This window comes from Betta splendens, chromosome 6, assembly GCF_900634795.4.
Source record: "Betta splendens chromosome 6, fBetSpl5.4, whole genome shotgun sequence".
In the NCBI taxonomy this organism is placed as follows: domain Eukaryota; kingdom Metazoa; phylum Chordata; class Actinopteri; order Anabantiformes; family Osphronemidae; genus Betta; species Betta splendens.
This window is the reverse complement of record NC_040886.2, coordinates 12,318,869-12,338,086: the sequence shown is the minus strand read 5'-3', so window position 1 is coordinate 12,338,086 and position 19,218 is coordinate 12,318,869. Positions and strand designations below refer to the sequence as shown.

Sequence of the window (19,218 nt, the reverse complement as noted above, 5' to 3'; positions counted from 1 at the left end):
CTTGACGTGTTGACCCTCATTTGCAATTCACTGCCGCCACCTGGTGGTCAGCGCTTTGAATAGCTGCTAACCTTCAAATGTGGTCAATAAATTGTCCTTAAGGAATTATAAGAAATATTTATTCATTCTAGATGTGTGTGCCTGTATAATATGCTATTTTAATTTTAAATGTACTTAATTAAACTTTTACCTAATCATAGATTGAGGATTTTTGTTTTTAATTTTACAGTAGCTTTAAATTGCCCATCGTATTTTAACCTTTCTGCTGCGACACGTACACGGACTCATTTAGAATAAGATATTTTCGCAAGGCTAAGATTGGTTTATTTACGAGCAGCTTTATTTCGGAAAGGAACGATCGAATGCGGAAATCCGGTTTGAGTGATTAAGCTCGGCAGGAGCAGCAGCGTCGACCTTGGCTTTTTCAGCATGACAGGGAGGATGTGGAGGTCGGCGGTAGGTACGGGAGTAATGTGTGAATCCTGGCATCAGTAGAATGTTGTTGTCTAATTTTATCAGCTGGCGTTAGGGTTTGTGACAGGCGTTGATACGGTTAAAGGCGCGGACTGCTTCCGCTACAGATGCTACAATACGTTCTATCTGCTTGTGGTTACTATAGCAACCGTCTGTCTCGCTAGCTAGCACGTTAGCTAGTGCTGACGCTAGAGTGCTCGGGTTAAAAGTTGTATTTTAAAGTTACAATATTACATGTCTACGATTGATAGATAACCAATAGAAAACCTACTATGACAGTGGGGTTTGTCGGCCAATGCCGAGACCCAGGAAGTAAGTTAAGCATAATTCGTGTTAAGGGGAACTGTCTTTGCTGCTGTAAGACAGGAGCTAGTTTCTCAACGTAGCTAGGAATAGCATGACCGCAAAGGGCTGTAGTAATGACATTAGCGCTAATGCTCAACTGGGTGTGAAAATGTAAACACGCTAAACTTCGAATGAGGTATTATTCATGCTTTGACATGTGATTGGTGGTTTAGTGTTCTATTAGAGCCCATTACTTCAATGAGCTGCTGTAAACCCGAGTTCACTTTGCATTTCAGTTCCATTCCAAATTTTGCCTGGTACCAAAAGTATATACTGTACAGAACAGTGTTTATTAGTTGAATGAAATATGGGTATGCATGTAAACATGTGAGATCCTGGATGTGAGATCCAGCCTGAGCTTTTTTTTCCTCAATGATCAGGTGTCACGTGCAGTTGGAGCTTTGACAAAAGAGACTCCACATCCGAGGACATTTATCCGCGGGGTACGTATTCTTCTACAGAACCACCTCAACTGGAAATGTTTGTGAATATTAAACAAGGTTTAGGTTATCACGTCTGAACAATCCTTATATTCCACTAAAAGCTGTTTATTTTTTTCTCCTCACAGATGCAAACAGTTACTTTAATCCCAGGTGACGGTATTGGTCCAGAGATCTCTGCTGCTGTCATGAATATATTTGAAGCAGCTAAAGTTAGTATCTGACGTACAGACACCATGCTTCAAAAAGAAAGTAATGTTATCAAATTGCAACATACAAGATGATGTATTGATTCTGTTTAATGTGCACTCTAGACACCTATTTCCTGGGAAGAAAGGAATGTTACAGCCATCCAAGGGCCTGGTGGGAAGTGGATGATTCCTCCAGATGCCAAAGAATCAATGGACAGAAACAAAATTGGCCTAAAAGGTAACATTTGTAAAACACTAATATTTTGAAAACGGGGAGAATAAGTAGTATTCTCTTATATTTATGCTAGTGACCACTGACTTTTAAAAAAAAAAGTAAGTAAAAAAAAAATATTAACCTTAGTTGCAAATAAATTTGGATTACTTTACAATCTACAGGACCCTTGAAAACACCAATAGCTGCTGGTCACCCATCAATGAACCTACTGCTGAGGAAAACGTTTGACCTCTATGCCAATGTGCGCCCCTGTGTGTCTATTGAGGGCTACAAAACCCCCTACACGGATGTAAACCTGGTCACCATCAGGGAGAACACTGAGGGAGAATACAGTGGAATTGAACATCTGGTAAAAAACTGTTTTATTCGTTTTAGTCTTTTGATTGTGTTTTTTACATCTTTTATATATAGATTTTGAATGTATGAATTGTATTTTTTTTTATAAGATTCATTCTGATTCCTTTTTTTATTGCATTTATTTCAGATTGTTGATGGAGTCGTTCAGAGTATTAAGCTCATAACAGAGCAAGCCAGTCAACGCATAGCAGAGTATGCCTTTGAATATGCCAGAAACAATCAGAGGGCCAGTGTTACTGCGGTTCATAAAGCCAATATTATGTAAGTTCTGTTTTGGAAAAATTACATTGTGATGTTTGAAGCTTTTTGTTCATAATAAATGGTTGTCCGCCTACTAACCCCCTACTATTTTCTAGGCGCATGTCAGATGGGCTGTTCTTACGAAAATGTAGAGAGGCAGCTGAAAAGCACAAAGATGTGAAGTTCACCGAGATGTACTTGGATACTGTCTGCCTTAATGTAAGTCCAGGTAGCTTTGTTCTGTATTATATGTATTCATGTTCTAGATGGATCACAGCATTTCAGGGCCTGGCTTTAAAGGAAACTTGTGTAATTAATCCATAAATAACAAAATAATTAAAATGCACTCTTGGCATTTATTTATGAAAAGTTCAACTGTGTACATATTCTTCCAGATGGTACAGGATCCCACACAGTTTGATGTATTAGTGATGCCAAATCTGTACGGTGACATCTTGAGGTTAGTAAAAGGCACCAGTAAAAGCTCTGTTTATTTACATTACATATAAATTTCCACAGTGTACACTTAAAGTACTGAAAATTATGTAACATTTTGTACACATTAGAACACATGAGAAAAGTGGACAGGACATGGACTAACTGTATGTGGTTACTAATACAGTGATCTTTGTGCGGGACTGATTGGAGGCCTTGGAGTAACTCCTAGTGGAAACATTGGTGCCAATGGTGTTGCTATCTTCGAGTCGGTATGTTCTTGCTTTTCTTCAGTAGTCAGTTACTTAGTGCAGTTGTTCAGTTAGTCAAAGCACTTAACAGTTTGGGGTTTATAGAAATATAAACCATGGTGATTATGTCACATCAGGTTCATGGAACTGCCCCAGATATAGCAGGGAAAGACATGGCCAACCCCACTGCCTTGTTGCTCAGTGCGGTCATGATGCTGCGGCACATGGGTCTACATGACTACGCCAAGAAAATTGAAACTGCCTGCTTTGACACTATTCGAGAGAAGAAGGTAATTATTACTCATGAAATAAAGACATGCTGTGTTAATTTAAAGTTTTCATTTGGATTTACCTTTTTTTTTAATCCTCAAGGTTCTAACAAAAGACTTGGGAGGAAACTCCAAGTGTTCAGAATTCACAGAGGCAATATGTCAAAGAGTACGAGACATGGACTGAAAAGATAAAAGATGCTGCTGAGGTATTAGTTGGTGTTTATCATCATATCATCATATCATTGTATCTGCACATTTATAGCCAAATTAAGTGTTTGAAATAACTCGGGAGCTATCCTGAATGTTTACGCACATCCCAAAGCACTGTCTTAAAACATATGAACAAATGTTACAATCTGTGTTATGCACTTTGTTTATTGGCTGCTTTATTTGTGGTGGAGCTGGATTAGGACTCTCAGCATTTTGTCAATAAAGACGAAATCAAATATTAATTTAAACAGCATTTGTCAAACGTTGCTTCTCTCCATACATTAGTTTTTACTGCTATTTTAAGAAAGGTAAGGGACATTTACATCAGTAGTGACACTTTGTTTGAATATGCACTATTGCGGACATTATGATCCCGCTCACCCATTATACAGATCACATCTTTGACATTAACGAATACCTGCGGATTTTTGCTGGATTTCTGTTTTGAGTTTTTATCCAAACTAATACTGTTAACAAATATAACAAACAAATATACTCCATATGGATAGAAACAAGGGTCAATGTTGCAATGTCTTTGCTATGCTGCACTTTGTCATGTAAAACTGAGTCAGAGCAGATGTATTTAAATAAATTGCCAATATTGTAATGGATGTTATTGTTATTTAAAATGTTCACTTGAATATAATAAAACAAATACTCAGTAACACTTGGACTCTTGGACTCCACTTGTGGACTCTGCATCTTCATCACAGCAGGGGGACAATGTGAACCCTAGCAAATATGCTCATTCAGAAACCCCCCATTTGTGCCTCTGTGAAGATGGAAAGATAAGAGCACATTATCTAAAAGCCTACAACAAGGAGTTCCTTTTATCTCCTATAGCCATGACAGTACTGATGGTAGGTATTGGCTTCACTGCTTCCTCTATAAAAACAAGGAGGACAAGATATAAATTGCTTTATGGATTTTTGTCTATAAAATCCTTCTGAACATGAACTCAGGTGTCAAAGAACAGGATGTGATGATCTGAAAAATAATTGAATGCAGCCATCCACCTTCTTCCAAAATCTCTGTTCTTCCATATTGTGGCAACCAGTGAACATGTTCCATCTCCAGATTCTAGATCTGAGTTGCAATGTAGCTGAGAGGATGGTAGTTGTTTAAACAATATAAACTGTTTAAATAAGCTACAAACATATCTCAATTTAAACATGAAGTTCAATAATACCTAAAACCTCTCTTATTTTCCAGTCATTCTTTATAAATATATTATATTAAACTGGACTACTTACACAAACATAACACCATAGAAATCCAATCATAGAAGTCTGTGGTTATTATGTAACAGCAGGTTCCCATAACAGCAACAGTGTGAAATGATCCAAAGAACACTCCAGAAACTATGCAACTCAGTTTCCTGTCCTTCCACTTTATCTTTAATTTTTTCATCACGATATTACAATGTGAAATAACATTCTGACAGACAGATAAGAGCAGATCTGACGCACATGGGAAAAGTCTGTAGCTGGTACAGAACCTTTTAAAACGACCAGAGTGGTTTATTAAGATCCCGCTGATGGTGTTGCAGCTGCTCGACGCCTCCGCCTGGCATTTTTACGGAAGTGAAGTAAGTTCTGGATACAATGCTCTATTTACGTTCTTCTTTTTTTAAAACGCCACCATCGTTATAATGGCTGCACACCCCGTCGCCCTTCCTATATTTAGACCGTACTTATACTTGTTGCAGCGCACTCTAACTCAGTATTTGAAGTTGTACAAACTAGAATTCCTATATATTGTGACCCACCTACTTCCACACTAAATATTCCCAACCACACTTTCGCAGAACGAGGTTCAAAATAAAAGTAGTTGATCGGGCAGATTCCCCCCCCCCCTTCCTCCCCCTCCTCGCCTTTTTTTCTGCTCCGGTCTTTCTAGATCGCGCCGAGCAGCCAATCAAACCGCCGAGCGGCACCGGCCCCTCTTCTCCGAGGTCTCCAGAAAGTTCTGCGCCGTGGAGAGGCTATAAGTGCCGGCCATCTTCCTGCCGCAGCCTCAGAGCAGCGTTGGCGCCAGCAGGGACCAGAGCCGCCGGCAAGTAAGTACAGCGGCAACCGGCTGCGTGTGTGTCAGTGTTCGGCTAATGTTAGCAAGCAGCTCGCCGCGGCCACGGTCGCTGCGCGCGGCGCACGTCGTTTACCGGTAACCGTTGGTGGCTCGTGTGCTCATTAATGCCTCTGCGTGGACTGTTAGGTTGTCAACATGGTTCACGAAACCGGTTACTACGATCTCCTGGGTGTCGGCCCCACGGCGTCTCCCGACGAGATCAAGAAAGCCTACAGGAAGCTGGCCCTCAAGTACCACCCGGACAAGAACCCCAGCGAAGGCGAGAAGGTGAGTGAGAGGCACAGGGGCGACATGTGGACGCCGCGTGCGGGGAGTTAAAAGCGGCCTGACTAAATTAGGCTGCGCTGACAGAGCGACGGACAGCCGGTACTTTCTGGAAACGTCTACCGCTGGGCCGGTCTGTTTACGGCATTGTGACGTCACACGGAGACGACCTTTATGAGCACTTGGGCAACAAGACTGAACTCAATAATTTTGAATTAATCGTATTTACTTTATATTAGGCAAAGAAAGAACGTTGTTAGATCTGATGTGTTATTTTTTAAGTCTTGCTTATAAACTGCCATGTGTGATCCACGCTTTGTTTTATTTCCGCAGTTCAAGCTCATATCTCAAGCATATGAAGTTCTGTCCGATCCAAAGAAGAGAGACTTGTATGACCAAGGAGGAGAACAGGCAATCAAAGAGGGAGGCGTAGGTGGAGGAAGCTCCCCCATGGACATTTTCAACATGTTCTTCGGAGGTGGGGGGCGGACGCAAAGAGAGAGGCGAGGTAATATTTTAGTTTTTTTTACCTAGCAGCAGCCAGTTTGGAAGTTTAAATGTTTAAATTAAACAACATGCATAGCTTATACAAGTTGGATGTTCATGCTTGCCCTCTAGGGAAGAATGTCGTCCACCAGCTTAGTGTTACACTGGAGGAGATGTATAACGGTGCAACCAGGAAGCTCGGACTGCAGAAGAATGTCATTTGTGAAAAATGTGAAGGTATGTATGGTTCTGTGCTTCTAATCACTCACAGTGTTGGTTCTGAAGTTCCATTAATGATTTGCCCTGATGGTTGCAGGTTATGGTGGCAAGAAGGGGGCCTTGGAGAAATGCACCAACTGCAAAGGAAGAGGAGTACAGGTCAAGGTGCAACAGATTGGGCCAGGCATGATTCAGCAGATCCAGAGCATGTGTTCAGACTGCCAGGGACAAGGCGAGAGGTTCAGCCCCAAGGACCGGTGCAAGAACTGCAATGGGCACAAGGTAGAACGCAAGAAGAAGATCCTCGAAGTCCATATTGACAAAGGTGAGCTTTTTCATATCTGAAACACACTCTGTGGTTGTTGAGTGCTGTGCTCGGTTACAAAACATTGAACTGTAAATCGATGTTTTTCAGGTATGAAAGACGGCCAGAAAATTACATTCCACGGCGAAGGCGACCAAGAACCTGGACTGGAGCCTGGGGATGTAATCATTGTGCTGGATCAGAAGGATCACACTCTTTTCCAGAGACAAGATGATAATTTAATAATGAAGATGAACATTAAACTTGTCGAGGCCCTGTGTGGTTTCCAGAAGACCATTCAAACATTAGACAACAGAACCCTCATTATCACCTCACATCCAGGTGACTGACCAATATCATCTGGCCTCCAGTGTTGCCTTGTCTATGGTTTCTAGTTACTTGTAATTCATGTAGCATTAACTTTTTTTTCTTCATTTTGATTGACAGGTGAAGTAATCAAGAACGGTGACTTGAAATGTGTACAAAATGAAGGCATGCCACTTTACAGGGATCCCTATGAAAAGGGTCAGCTTTTAATTCAGTTCATGGTAAGAGGCGCCAGTTTTTAAACAGTTCGACATCACGCTTAATCACATGACACATTAAAATTAAACTATATGAAACTAACTATAACTTATTCAACAGGTGGAATTCCCAGAAAGACACTGGCTCCCAGAGCATCTCATGTACCAGCTGGAAAGACTGCTTCCACCTCGGGATGATGTCATGATTACTGATGAGATGGAGGAGGTGGAACTTTGTATGCCAGACGTACAGACGCAACAGAAAGCTTACAGTGGGGAAGCCTATGAGGAAGATGACGACAGTGGTCCCAGAGGAGTGCAATGCCAAACACAGTGATTGAAGTTTATAAATGTTGGTGTGCAAATATTTGGGGGAATTTGCATATGCTTTCTTTTTTGACCCATGCCTTTTTAAGTCCAGTTTTTTCAGAGTAATGCTGATATGATGTCCATGTTTTATTTTTGTCACGTTCAACACATGCTTATGTAGTCTCTGATACACAAACTGTAATTTGGCATTACTGCTGCTATTTAAGATCCATGTGTTTTATATGTACAGTATGTTTCCACAAATTTTTATTTTTGCTTTGTGACGGGTGGTGACGAGTATTTTTCCGTTACTTCTCAATAAAGGTTTAAGAATAATTTACTTTCTATCATTTTCCTTTATTAAAGATTTACTTAGTGTTTCCATTTTTGTAAGAACATTCATGCAATGTTTATACAGCAACAGAACCAATGATTACAGCACTAATAAATGCATCACAATGGGTAAAATTAAGAGGTTTTTCAACATTTAGCATTATAACGTGAGCAATCCTAATGTTGCTTTCTCCTGAAAGAGCAACCTGAAAAACAAAGTGAATAAGACTTTAGTTACCGAGCTTTAATCTGTTTAAAACGGTTACAGTGCTAAGAATCATGGTTCATCAGGGAGTGTCTCACCCTCTGTCAGTCTGGCCTTGCCTCCTTTCGGCTGGCACAGCACAGTTGAGCAGCCCACACAGAGAACAACTGTCTGTGCATGGCTGAACATAGTGGTGATTTTGTAGCAGCCTGAAATGTAACGGAGTTTGCAAAAAACAAGAAAGGTTAAAGGTGTTCTCAATCATACCCTAAATAAATATATTACTCCCATAATTTTCAGTCATATTCAAAAGTCCTACATTCTAAATATTTTAAATTTCAGGAGCAAAGACATGTTTGCCTTGTGACTGAATGTCAACATAATACATTTGTAGTTTTCAAGGAGTAAAAAGACAAGACTGAAGCATCCTGTTATGTTTAAATAAAGAATACATAAACACGTGCTACACAAATTTATAGTCAATACTATTCCATACAATTATTTACTAAAGTAAAAGTCACATTAACGGAAAACTCATGTAGATGCTGGATTTAAGAAGTGGAGTGACGTTTCTTCTCCAGGTGTGTGAGCACGTGCGCGTGTGACGCACCTGGACACTTGACGTCCATGAAGTAGGAGTTAGGGCTTTGGACGAGTCTTTTCTTTTTGTGCTGTCTCCTCTCGTGGTTGACAGACGGATGAAGAAGGTCTTTAGCCAACTGCAGTCAAAAGACATCATTCTTTTATTTACCAGACACTTTGAGACAACCTACACCTGAAGCTGAGTCAGTGGACTCAAACAGCAGTAGTGCCTTGACATAGTACGTGTTTGTAGACAATTCTTTGGGTAAGAAATTACATGTTCTATTTTTAGGCTAATAGCACTGAAACTAACTAATACCGACGACATGATGGGATAAACATTAATTTCAGTCTCCTCAAAAGCAACACTACCTAATTAGCATTTCAAATAAAGTTTGTAAAAAGATTATTAAAGAAAACCCGAGACTTTGTGTAAACAAAGTGCAGGAGCGGAGTGTTTCTTGGTCAAATAGCCATAGTGTATATCGCTAGCACGTTTAATTATACTGTTTTTCAGAAAGTAGTCGGCCCCCGTGTGGCTCAGAGCTATGTTAGCTAACACCCATGTGCTGCTGCGGCCACAGCAACTACAACGCAAATAAGTAGTTTAAGGCAGCAAAAACAGAGAGCGGTGAATCGACGATGCAAAGCACAGACGGATGTCAACGCAACCTGAGTAACGTGGAACTTACAGGCATTTTCAACGCGTTGGGCTTTTCTGCGCATACGTGGGCTGTTGGACAGGAACAACACGAACCAGCAGGAACTGCTCGGCACAGCGTGATGAAGCCTGGCGAAAGTCGGCAGCAACTTTCTGAACAAATAAAATAATAAAAAGAGCCCCTGTAAAGTCATACAACCAACTTATAACGGCGATACACGTTTTTGCGTGTTTCTAATGACTTACTAACTTACTAATACAGTTCAGCGCTATATGTATTGCCAATTTCTTAATGTTTCTTAACGTTTCTCACTTTCTTACAAAAATCAACATATATATTTGCATCAAATATAAATGTGAATAAACGCGTATTCTTTCTCAAAAAATTACTGGGGTTAGTGGTTTAAAGTCAGGTTGACCCACATCATGCCTCATAATAATAAATAAATAAAACTCGATATGGTGCAATCAATCGCTATCCATTTAAATTAATAAAATCAAGCTACTGACACGGCACTTACTGTTTGGACAAAAAAAATCAATCTAAACTACATAGACCATAATTCCGGGCAGGCAGTGACGTCACTGCCCTCGGCACCGGTCCGCAGTCAGTCTTCCACAGACAGTGGGTTTCCAGGCGGGGGTTACCGGCTCAGCACGGCCTTGTTGTAGCCACACTTCGGGCTCTACGGCGCGTTCAAATGGCCAAAACGTACGATTATCTCTTCAAGTTGTTGCTCATCGGAGACAGTGGAGTCGGCAAAACATGTCTGCTGTTCAGATTCAGCGAGGACTCCTTCAACACCACCTTCATATCCACAATAGGTGAGTAGCCCATAGCCGCCCCTCAGGATAAATCTGCCATCGTGCATGACCATAATAACAGAAAACAGACAACTGTGTTTTGCCAATGGTGGCCAGTATGTATGTGTGGGTACTAATATCCTACCACGCTTCTGTATTGTACAGTACAGGCACAATGTTAAGGGGCTGTGAGAGAAGGACAATGGGACTGACTGAGAGAAATACCAATGATGTCCTGTCCTTGATCATTCATAGACACTAAGAAGCCTAAATATAGAATGAGATCAAAACTATGTTATGATGTTAGACTTAGAAATGAAAAATCCCACATTTTGAATGGGATATAATATTGTAATAGCCTCTGCAAAGCTGTACTTTATTTTATTAATGTAAATTATGGTCTGAATTCAAATAATGATTTCAGCATTTGACTTCAGATGTATAAATGCTTTTTTGTTATCATGTCACTAATCAATACAGGAAACATAATCTTATATCACTCACTTTATTAAAATGCAGGAATTGATTTCAAGATCAGAACAATAGAACTGGATGGAAAAAGAGTAAAGCTACAGATTTGGTGAGTGTGATGCTCATTTTCAAATTCTAATATAAATAATAAAAATAAGCTCAAGTTTCATCTGAACAGTCCTTGTTTACTTGGACGTTCTCAGGGACACTGCAGGGCAGGAAAGGTTTCGCACCATCACTACAGCGTACTACAGAGGAGCAATGGTGGGTCCTCCCTTCAGTCCGCTGCAGGTCGATCCTACACATCATATGGTCAGATATTGTTTGTGAGGTTGACTGTTTTTATTCACAGGGAATTTTGTTGGTCTATGACATCTGCAATGAAAAGTCTTTTGAAAACATTAAAAACTGGATTAGAAATATTGAAGAGGTGAGCAACTGGACATAATCACATGCTACTGCAACATTTATTTATTTCCTAACATATATATATATTTGATGTTCTTATTGTGTGCTTAAACATATTTAGCATAACGTGTTTTTTCTCCTCCCAGCATGCCTCTTCTGATGTAGAGAAAATGATCCTTGGTAACAAATGTGACATGACTGACAGAAGACAGGTGTCCAAAGACAGAGGTGAAAAAGTGAGTATCATGCATCCAATCCTTAGTCTCTAATCAAATAAAATGTAGTGTTTTTTTCCAATTTACCCATAAACACTTATATTTTATTTATTCCTATACCTCAGCTGGCAATTGATTATGGTGTTAAGTTCTTGGAAACCAGTGCAAAGTCTAGCTTAAATGTAGAGGAGGTAAGCAGCAATGTAAAACCCTGAAAGTACATTAGAAGCGTCATGGGCAGACGTGTGTTTAATGTATTGTTGTTTTTTCTGTCACTCAAGGCTTTTTATACTATGGGAAGAGACATCTTGCATAATCTGAGCTCAAAGACAGTAAGTGGAAATGATACTCACTAAATAGATGTGACCTCTTTTTGTACTTTTATAAATATATTTATAATATGTTAAACTTTTAAATACTGTAATATTGTCTGTATCGTGTCTTTCTTTGCTAGACTGACAGCAATGCTGGAGCATCAGGCAAACCAGTCAAGATCACTGAGAAAAAATCCAAAAGAATTAAATTGTTCAAGTGTTCGCTCCTCTAGGCTGCTCGTCTCCAGCGTTCAAGGCTCACAGCAAGTGTGACTTTGCTGTTTTTTTGGAGGAGGGGGGTTCTGCTCTGCCTCCTAGACGTCCACGCAGCGACAGCAGCAGCGGACGTGGTCGTATGGAACAGACCTCACCGCCAGCCGAAGCACACGATTGGCTGAGATGCTATCTAAATCTACTGACAGGAGGAGGAGCAATGTGAAATGAGGCCTGATACTGTATATCTGCTCACGCAAAGGACGGGTGTGTGACCATCAGCAGTGGTTTGTAGCCGGCCCTGCAGGTTCTGCTCACGGGAAGCAGTGACCCATTATATCTCATAGTCGTCTTATGACAAGCTTTCATATAATGTAGCATTATTTTATAGGCACCTACCTATTGTCATATTTACTGTGAGCTGGACATACCAAGTCTCAGCGTTGATTGTATTTGTCAGTGTGAATTAATGTACCAGTATCTTAATCTGCCTTTACTCTCCAATTGCACAGCAACAGTGTTGCAGTATTGTGAGACAATAGGCCCATGTATAAATACAACCCATTTTATTCTTATTTATTGTTTTTAATGGAACCTTTATTTTATTATTTTTAGTGATAGAATGAAACTGTGAAGGGGTTGTTTGGTTCTTGAAGCAGTACATAATACATATTGTTATGCAGTTGTCAGTATTTGCATGAAGGTTGCAGGGTTTTCCTCCAAGAGGCTCATTATTAAGCACATTACAATATAAGAAAAGAACATGTTTACAGACGGTATTTGACTGTGTCAGCCATGTGAAGAAAGTTCATGTTTTTGCTGTTCACATAATGAATGTTTAAGCACACCCCACTGTTGTGAAGGATTACTTCTACCTGCCTTTCATCTCAAAACTAACAATGACTGGGAAAGTCAAGTGAATGATCGTCTGTGTAAGCTACTGTATGTTACTCCAGTGAAACTTAAGGACAGTAAAGAAAGTTGGTGTTCAACAAGGTGGCGTTGTAATGTTTGGTGTGCTTTTATTACTGTTTTTTTATTATCATTATTGTGAAAGCTTTTTTTTAACCCAGTCAACAGTGCTCTCCCATTAATAGGAGCCTCATCTCACACTTTTTTTATGGATTCCTCTTGCAGCTTGAATCAGTCTCTTGCGTTTCTTGCTTCACTTTTCTCCAACCATCTTCTTCTCCTGACCTTCCCCTCCAACCGCCGACACCCTGAGCGCTTCGACTAGGTCTCTCTCGCTGTTTGAGGCTCTCGGTTCCTTGCTGCCCATTGGGTACCTTGCTTTCCTCTCGCTGGCATTCCAGCTCTGGGACCTCTGGGACGGCAAATACTTTTCATCCACAGTCAGACAGTCCGCGCTGTCTGACATGTTTCTCTCCACCTTGGGCTTTGCTTGGTCTTCATCGGGTTCCCATGCTGGAACACTTTCCCTGCTTTCTGAAGGAATTGGTTCAATTTGACTCTCGTCTTTTTTAGGTTCTGCAGGTGCTGTGCGTATTTGAATCTGCTGTGCATGAGTTTTGACTGTTGAGAATGTAGGCATGTGTCCAACTGGGCTGGGAGGCACCTGGTTCTCGAGGTTTGGTGGCCACTGGCTGGGGGTGACCTTCTGTATATTACTACCTGCGTCATCTGGGTTGTAGATGCCGCTGCTCATAGGTCTCCTCTTTGTGACAGGGGAAGCTTGACTTTGGGTTTCTGATGGGATATGTTTTAGAGATTTTGTCCTTTTTGGAGAAAAGGAGCTCCCCACTGACAGTTCAGCCTTGTTTGTGGGTTCAGCCATTGCCTCTGGTTCATCAGGAGGGCTGATAATGATGGTGCTCATGGATCTTCTCTTCGTCAGAGGAGACTTGGGTTGGTCTTCAGCTGGATAGTGTCTTAGGGATTCAGTCCTTTTTGGAGCGAAGGAAGGCCTGAGTCTATTTTTGTCTGTTAGGCTGTTTAGCAGCATTGTGCTGCCTTGTTTTATGGTCTCTTGACTTGACGCTGCAGATGCAGGCTTTTGTTCACATGGAGAGATAAGAATGTCCACACATGAACTAGGTCTGGATCTTGCCAAACCCGATACTTCCAAGGTCTGACCCCCTTCCTTTGTGTTGAGAGTGCACACACTGGAGGCCTGCCGCAGACTATTCTGTCTTTCCACACTGGTCTTTGTCGTTTCATCCGTGTCCTTTTGCTTTGATGCAAACTCCTCCATGTCCATGTGGAAGCGGTAAAGGCTGTAACCATCAGCGCTGTTGATGCTGCCCTGGCGAAGGAGGGATGATGGATCACAAACGGAGGAGTTTCTTGAATGGGTTCTGGTTAACTCCAGTCTGTCAACTCCAGCAAGTTTTTCCAAGGCAACTGCCATTCGACCGTGTATCTCCTCCAGCTGGGCCAGGCGCAGATCCACCGTCTGTAGAGACGCCTTCATAGTGTTCTCCCTCTCATTTACCTCCTCCAGGCGCATGGACATGTTCTCAACTCTGCCGGGAAAAACATTGGTCTATGTAAGCTGTTGATATGTTGATTTAACAGTTCCTGTGTAAAAGTGCAATTGTGGGCGTTCACCTCTCTGAGGTAACCTTGATGCGCTCGTCACTGGAAGACTGCTGTTCATCCTCTTTCTCGCGGAAATATTCCTCCACACACTGTTCTTCAAACTCATACAGGTTTTTCAGCTCCTCTGGATTCAGCCTAAGCTCTGATGAAAAGAAATCAATAACATGTCTGTCAGAAGAGTCAGCACCAAAACTGTTTCTTTAAGAATATATGCATTGTTAACTACATTTAGCCGCGTAAACTCAAGTGATTAGTAAGATCTGGTTTTATGTTTGTATTATTTCAGAAGACTAACTGAGGCCTCTGTCCTTCTCGTCAAGCTCTCCCTCCTGTTTCTTCCTGGCACACCGGCGAAACAGCCGGTTGAAGAGTATGTAGAGGTGGCTGAAGATGATGAGAGGGGGAGGCAGAATGGGTCGGTCATGGAAAGTCATGATCAGCTGATACCTCTGGAACTTCCACACCTGATTGGAAATGGACTTGACTTCAAAGAAGGTGTTGCTGCCAGTCAGAACACACACGTAAGTAAAAGTAATAATGTTTGTAATGCAGATGTTTCTGGTAAAATGTAGAAGCTGGGGGAAGACTGAAACGGGTATTTACTTGAATACTGCAATAAGCAAGTTGACCAGAAGAATGTTTGCCACCAGAAGATAACAGGCCATAATGACAGGTGTGAGCCATGCACCAGGGATGCATGGAGGCAGTTTCTTTCCATCCTCATCATATAAATGTTCACCACACGGAGCTATAGGCATAAGGGTGTATCGTTATAGTCCATATTCTGACAGTAGAACTACTGTTACAGTCACATTCTTGAGAACTACTTACGGTTTATTTCCATCGCATAGACTATGAAATCCAAAAGAAATGCATAGTCACACAGAAATATAGGAAGGACAAAATGAACACACATAGATTTCTTGTATTAAAATTAAGGTGTAAGAAATCAAATTCAAAAGAACGACTCAGGAAGTTTTGAGCATTTGTTTTAAAGACTGGTAAAATAAAACAGCTTTAAAAGTGAAACCTATTTCTATGGCAGATGATCGTGATTGAGGACAATGACATAACAACAGCTATTGTCAGTTTAGGGGCCTATTATAAATGGGCCACCAGAGGGAGACAGAGTATTGGGAGGGGGAGTTGCAACACTGATCATCTGCCCAGAATCAGGAAACAGAATCTTACTATGAATTCTAGTCTTACGGTCTATCGAGTCAGCAAAAACCTCTCCGTAGATCATCCAGTAGGGCATGTAGAAAATATTTCTGGCCAGACGCCAACTTGGCTCCTCCTCAGGGTGAAGGATGGCTTGGCGAGCCACCCCAAAGCTCATAAGCACCACCAGCATGATCACTACAAAGTACATCATATCGATCATCTAAGAAAAAAAGAAGCAAACTCGCTATAAATCTGTTGTTGGCTGTGTAGTCTATGGATCTGGGGCCTGAATGACAGTACACTACCTCTTACCATTTTCCCTATCATCATCACATAGGGTCCTAGGTATTTGTTGACTCCAAAGATGTCCAGGACACGAATGTACCAGAAGATGATGTCGATGCAGTAGATGACTCTGCCGTAGCCCATGTAGGGTTCATGCTGCAGCCGTAGCATGAGGCCGAGGAGGAAGGTGGCAATAGCCACCAGGTCTGTGATGTTCCAGTACTCCTCCAGCCACACGCTAATTTTCTGCTTCAGCTTCCCCGGTTCTGACATCAGAATCTAGACACCAGAGTTTCAGCGCCTTGAAACAATCTCATTCAAATCTAATGAGGCTGAATATGTTTTGTGTCTCTCACCTGTCTGACTTTTTCAGTGCCAAGCGTGAGGATGTATGCAATGACAGTCCACTCTTGAATAGAGGGCCAGCGTTCCATTTTCACCAGGATAATGTAGTTGTATAACATCAAATAGCCTAGATAGGAAATCTAAAAAGATTTTTTAAAGCATGGTTTTAATGCATCTTCCAAAGGCTCAACTCAATTCCTTCTCATGCAAATCTAAGGACCTTACAGTGTTGAACCAGAATTTGGTGAAGGGAGCATCGTAAAACTCAAAAAACCTCTTGGCAACGGGGATTTTGCTGACTTTAGTGCTGCCTTCTTCTTCATCTCCCTTTCGGGAAGTCCCGTCAGTATTAGGTTCCTACAGAAGAACAGAAAACGCTCAGCTTGTCAGCTTCTAATTGTGACAGTTGTACAAAAACAATAAATTAACTGGGACCTTGCTGGATTTTGTGTCGTCATCCTTCTCTTTTCCCTCTTCTTTCCCAGGTACATGATACGAGGTGTCATCTCCAAGGCGGAAATCCAAGAGCAGAATCAGAGGAGGAAAGATGATTCCCAGAATAACCTTGGTGAGAAAACGATTGTCATTTTTGTAAGACACTCATGGGTTGGTCATTTAGGGTTACTACAGTATGCCAAGTATTACAACTATGAAGACTGATCATATAGAAATATTGTGTCAACCTTGAGACCAGGGTTTTTGCCAATCCTCAAACAGCCCATCCACATGTCAGTGAGCAACATCTGGCTGCAGGTGTGGGCGATGAAGTCACGTTGCTTAGCAGCCACTGCCAGCTTCAAACAGGTGGAGTTGCTCCAATTAACTAACTCGTACGTTAAGAGCTTCATAGCCACCTGCTCATCATGCTTGTAGGACTGATCCAACAGTTCATAGGCCAACTGGCCAAATTCTCTGAGGAGAGAGAACAATGACAGTCGTTGTGGTGAACTGCTTCAAGACAGGTAAATAAAATCTGTTATCTGCACTGACTTGGAGTTGTTCTCCAGGTCTTGGGACATGTCGTCCACCAGTTCACTCTCAGAACACTCATGGGCCATAGCTTTGTACAGTTTGCAGGCCACCAGGGCTTTGGCCATAGCTTCTTCCCCACGCTGCCAGAGGAACAGTGCCATCTTCTGTCGTTTCATCAACACTGCCCACAACATCAGCTCATGGAACGGGTACTTGAATCGACAGACCTCAGGATCGTCCACGTCAATTTCCACTTCCTCCTCTTTCTTCTTTTTTGGCTTTTTCTTGCCTTTTGGCCTCGGTTCATCGTCCTAATAGAAGGACGCGTGATGACAGATTAATGCGACTGAGTGGGTGTGATTCAAAGTATTCTGTCACGAAAGCATAACAACTGACCTCCATTCCCAGAAGCTTCAGAGCTTTCGGCTGCAGGAACCGGGACAACACATATTAGTTATTAATAGTTATTATTAAATGCGCTTATCGTTATGAACAAGACATTATTGTTGATATTCTTCCATCCATGCGTACCCTTTTTAGTCCATACAAATTATTGTAGAGGTTTCTGAAAGCCTTCCTGGTGTAATTGCTCCTGTATGCTCCACCCATGAGGTATTCCAACACTAGACCAATATCAATCAAAGTGATCTGATAATCTGGAGGAAGGTTTCCCTGCCAACAGAAAGTAATAGTCAGTAATACAGTAACAGTAATAAGTAGACAAGCAAATCTGAAAAGCCTGAAATTTATTATTATTGATATTTCTTTAACCTTTTTGACATCCCTAACCACTGCATGCAGTGAATTAACAGGTCCAAGTTTCTGGAAGAAGAGCATAGCAAAAGGCTTGTTCACCCTGTCATCCCCGATATTTGTTCCATCTATACATTGATGCTTCATATATTTATATGTATTTGTGTGTTTTATTATAGGCCCACCGTGTTGTATAATTCCTCCAGTCTGGGAATGGTGAGGAAGTGGTGAATGTTGACTCCGTTCTCAAGGAGCAGTTTGACAAAGTCCACCCTGTCCAGCACTAGAGCGTCCATCATGGCCTGCTCCAGAGAGTTCACCTGTATAAAGGTTAGTGAGAGTGACTAATTAGTTCTCACACAACATCCTTAATTCTACTCTTAATGCCTTTGTTTTGAGCCTCACTCACTCAAACCTTACCCAACGAATCAACTCCAGCTTTCTCGGGTCGGTTTCCTCTGGAGGTTCAGGCTTTGCCTTTCCTTTGCCCTTCCCTTTCTTTGCTCTGGTCTTGTTGCGGGGCACGCTAGCAGGACTCCTCTGCTTCTCTTGAGCGTAGGCTGCAGACGTAGCAGTGTTGGCAATGGCACCAGCAGGCTGACCGAATAGAGGGAAAGGAAGGTGTAATTTCTTTCGAAAATATTAATAATGGCATATGTCTTTTTTCTCTTAATAATATCTAAAATTCTGTGTATTCATGAATCTAAAATAATTAAGGAAAGATCCTTCTGCGTACTCTGTTTTCAAAGTTCAATGTCCATTCATTTTTTAAACCAAAACCTTGCAGCTTTCATCTGCTCTATCCTCATGTGGAAAGAATAATTTACACTCACAGGTAAATTGTGTCCATAAACAAATATGTGATTGCGCGCAATGTCCACTCTGTTCCAAGCCAGAGCCAAACTGAGCTGATCCGCTGCTGAAGCATTTGTGCCTGAGACATAAAACAGAGAGCAAATGAGTAGTACTGTATGCATTAGATGTAAACATTATATATCCTAAAAATACTGTGAAACAATACAAGTCTGTCCAAACAAACTCATATAATACCTTTTAACAAAGCCGTGAGAATGGCCATTTCAATATCCTGCTGTCCCTCTGAACCCATTCGAAAAACTGTAATCTAAGTGTGAAAATATACAAAACAGCACACAGTGAGATAGTTCTTAATGCAGTGTAATGATAATGAATGAATAAATGAGACGGGCCTGACATGTCTATCCCCTGTTTAGCTATGTATCATGTGGGGTCAGCTGATAGGAGTCTTGGTCAACAGTGTCTCTCACAACA

General features: G+C 41.4%; 5 protein-coding genes and 1 long non-coding RNA gene across 10 annotated transcripts; 4 read left to right on the top strand and 2 right to left on the bottom strand.

The window, feature by feature from the left end:
* Positions 1 to 319: 319 nt before the first annotated feature.
* On the top strand, positions 320 to 4,123 carry idh3a (isocitrate dehydrogenase (NAD(+)) 3 catalytic subunit alpha). Of its 3 annotated transcripts, none has more exons than XM_029152917.3 (11): positions 320 to 456; positions 1,200 to 1,262; positions 1,388 to 1,471; positions 1,574 to 1,688; positions 1,847 to 2,034; positions 2,170 to 2,303; positions 2,399 to 2,501; positions 2,678 to 2,742; positions 2,905 to 2,989; positions 3,106 to 3,258; positions 3,341 to 4,123. In XM_029152917.3, the coding sequence occupies exons 1-11, from the start codon at positions 430 to 432 to the stop codon at positions 3,422 to 3,424; spliced, it is 1,101 nt and encodes a 366-aa protein (XP_029008750.1). In that variant the 5' UTR covers positions 320 to 429; the 3' UTR covers positions 3,425 to 4,123. The 3 variants fall into 3 exon arrangements, with proteins under 3 accessions (XP_029008750.1, XP_029008752.1, XP_055365508.1); XM_029152919.3 differs by having other exon boundaries at positions 404 to 460; XM_055509533.1 differs by lacking the exon at positions 320 to 456 and adding an exon at positions 556 to 786.
* Positions 4,124 to 4,892: 769 nt separating this feature from the next.
* On the top strand, positions 4,893 to 7,984 carry dnaja (DnaJ heat shock protein family (Hsp40) member A). The gene is made up of 8 exons (XM_029152916.2): positions 4,893 to 5,509; positions 5,665 to 5,805; positions 6,136 to 6,310; positions 6,421 to 6,525; positions 6,605 to 6,832; positions 6,923 to 7,153; positions 7,259 to 7,359; positions 7,457 to 7,984. The coding sequence occupies exons 2-8, from the start codon at positions 5,674 to 5,676 to the stop codon at positions 7,670 to 7,672; spliced, it is 1,188 nt and encodes a 395-aa protein (XP_029008749.1). The 5' UTR covers positions 4,893 to 5,509; positions 5,665 to 5,673; the 3' UTR covers positions 7,673 to 7,984.
* Positions 7,981 to 9,590, bottom strand: LOC114856964 (40S ribosomal protein S27-like). Its single transcript, XM_029152925.3, has 4 exons — positions 9,457 to 9,590; positions 8,793 to 8,901; positions 8,281 to 8,391; positions 7,981 to 8,183 (listed from the first exon to the last, which is right to left on the bottom strand). Exons 1-4 carry the CDS (start codon positions 9,460 to 9,462, stop codon positions 8,155 to 8,157), a joined length of 255 nt encoding a protein of 84 aa, XP_029008758.1. The 5' UTR covers positions 9,463 to 9,590; the 3' UTR covers positions 7,981 to 8,154.
* On the top strand, positions 8,890 to 18,244 carry LOC129604213 (uncharacterized). Its single transcript, XR_008694907.1, has 4 exons — positions 8,890 to 9,029; positions 14,730 to 14,930; positions 16,689 to 16,771; positions 18,108 to 18,244. It is a non-coding gene; the product is annotated as an uncharacterized LOC129604213 (long non-coding RNA).
* On the top strand, positions 10,047 to 12,847 carry LOC114856963 (ras-related protein Rab-8B-like). The gene is made up of 8 exons (XM_029152924.3): positions 10,047 to 10,250; positions 10,749 to 10,809; positions 10,904 to 10,964; positions 11,053 to 11,130; positions 11,255 to 11,344; positions 11,449 to 11,514; positions 11,605 to 11,655; positions 11,778 to 12,847. The coding sequence occupies exons 1-8, from the start codon at positions 10,127 to 10,129 to the stop codon at positions 11,868 to 11,870; spliced, it is 624 nt and encodes a 207-aa protein (XP_029008757.1). The 5' UTR covers positions 10,047 to 10,126; the 3' UTR covers positions 11,871 to 12,847.
* LOC114857327 (transient receptor potential cation channel subfamily M member 1) lies at positions 12,519 to 19,134 on the bottom strand. Of its 3 annotated transcripts, XM_041071174.2 has the most exons (19): positions 18,979 to 19,134; positions 18,762 to 18,862; positions 18,349 to 18,525; positions 18,114 to 18,248; positions 17,947 to 17,997; positions 17,707 to 17,847; positions 17,572 to 17,601; positions 17,194 to 17,486; positions 16,887 to 17,115; positions 16,639 to 16,767; positions 16,429 to 16,560; positions 16,215 to 16,343; positions 15,886 to 16,137; positions 15,619 to 15,793; positions 15,241 to 15,261; positions 15,013 to 15,157; positions 14,705 to 14,910; positions 14,419 to 14,551; positions 12,519 to 14,333 (listed from the first exon to the last, which is right to left on the bottom strand). In XM_041071174.2, exons 1-19 carry the CDS (start codon positions 19,034 to 19,036, stop codon positions 13,016 to 13,018), a joined length of 3,855 nt encoding a protein of 1,284 aa, XP_040927108.2. In that variant the 5' UTR covers positions 19,037 to 19,134; the 3' UTR covers positions 12,519 to 13,015. The 3 variants fall into 3 exon arrangements, with proteins under 3 accessions (XP_040927108.2, XP_055365506.1, XP_055365507.1); XM_055509531.1 differs by lacking the exon at positions 15,241 to 15,261; XM_055509532.1 differs by lacking the exon at positions 17,947 to 17,997.
* Between the last annotated feature and the right edge of the window lie 84 nt (positions 19,135 to 19,218).

Excerpts from the sequence above, each read along its gene's own strand:
- idh3a (XM_029152917.3), top strand. The coding sequence starts at position 430 with ATGACAGGGAGGATGTGGAGGTCGGCG. Across the intron at positions 1,689-1,846 it reads AAACAAAATTGGCCTAAAAG|GACCCTTGAAAACACCAATA; the intron begins GTAACATTTGTA and ends TACAATCTACAG. Across the intron at positions 2,035-2,169 it reads ACAGTGGAATTGAACATCTG|ATTGTTGATGGAGTCGTTCA; the intron begins GTAAAAAACTGT and ends CATTTATTTCAG.
- dnaja (XM_029152916.2), top strand. The coding sequence starts at position 5,674 with ATGGTTCACGAAACCGGTTACTACGATCTCCTGGGTGTCGGCCCCACG. Across the intron at positions 6,311-6,420 it reads GACGCAAAGAGAGAGGCGAG|GGAAGAATGTCGTCCACCAG; the intron begins GTAATATTTTAG and ends CTTGCCCTCTAG. Across the intron at positions 6,526-6,604 it reads CATTTGTGAAAAATGTGAAG|GTTATGGTGGCAAGAAGGGG; the intron begins GTATGTATGGTT and ends TGATGGTTGCAG.
- LOC114856964 (XM_029152925.3), bottom strand. Across the intron at positions 8,392-8,792 it reads CATGGACGTCAAGTGTCCAG|GCTGCTACAAAATCACCACT; the intron begins GTGCGTCACACG and ends GTTACATTTCAG. Across the intron at positions 8,184-8,280 it reads CAAGGCCAGACTGACAGAGG|GTTGCTCTTTCAGGAGAAAG; the intron begins GTGAGACACTCC and ends TTTGTTTTTCAG.
- LOC114856963 (XM_029152924.3), top strand. The coding sequence starts at position 10,127 with ATGGCCAAAACGTACGATTATCTCTTCAAGTTGTTGCTCATCGGAGAC. Across the intron at positions 10,810-10,903 it reads AGAGTAAAGCTACAGATTTG|GGACACTGCAGGGCAGGAAA; the intron begins GTGAGTGTGATG and ends GGACGTTCTCAG. Across the intron at positions 11,131-11,254 it reads GGATTAGAAATATTGAAGAG|CATGCCTCTTCTGATGTAGA; the intron begins GTGAGCAACTGG and ends TTCTCCTCCCAG.
- LOC114857327 (XM_041071174.2), bottom strand. The coding sequence starts at position 19,036 with ATGGGTTCAGAGGGACAGCAGGATATTGAAATGGCCATTCTCACGGCT. Across the intron at positions 17,602-17,706 it reads ATTTGTATGGACTAAAAAGG|CCGAAAGCTCTGAAGCTTCT; the intron begins GTACGCATGGAT and ends CGGTTCCTGCAG. Across the intron at positions 17,487-17,571 it reads TGAAGCTTCTGGGAATGGAG|GACGATGAACCGAGGCCAAA; the intron begins GTCAGTTGTTAT and ends TCCTTCTATTAG.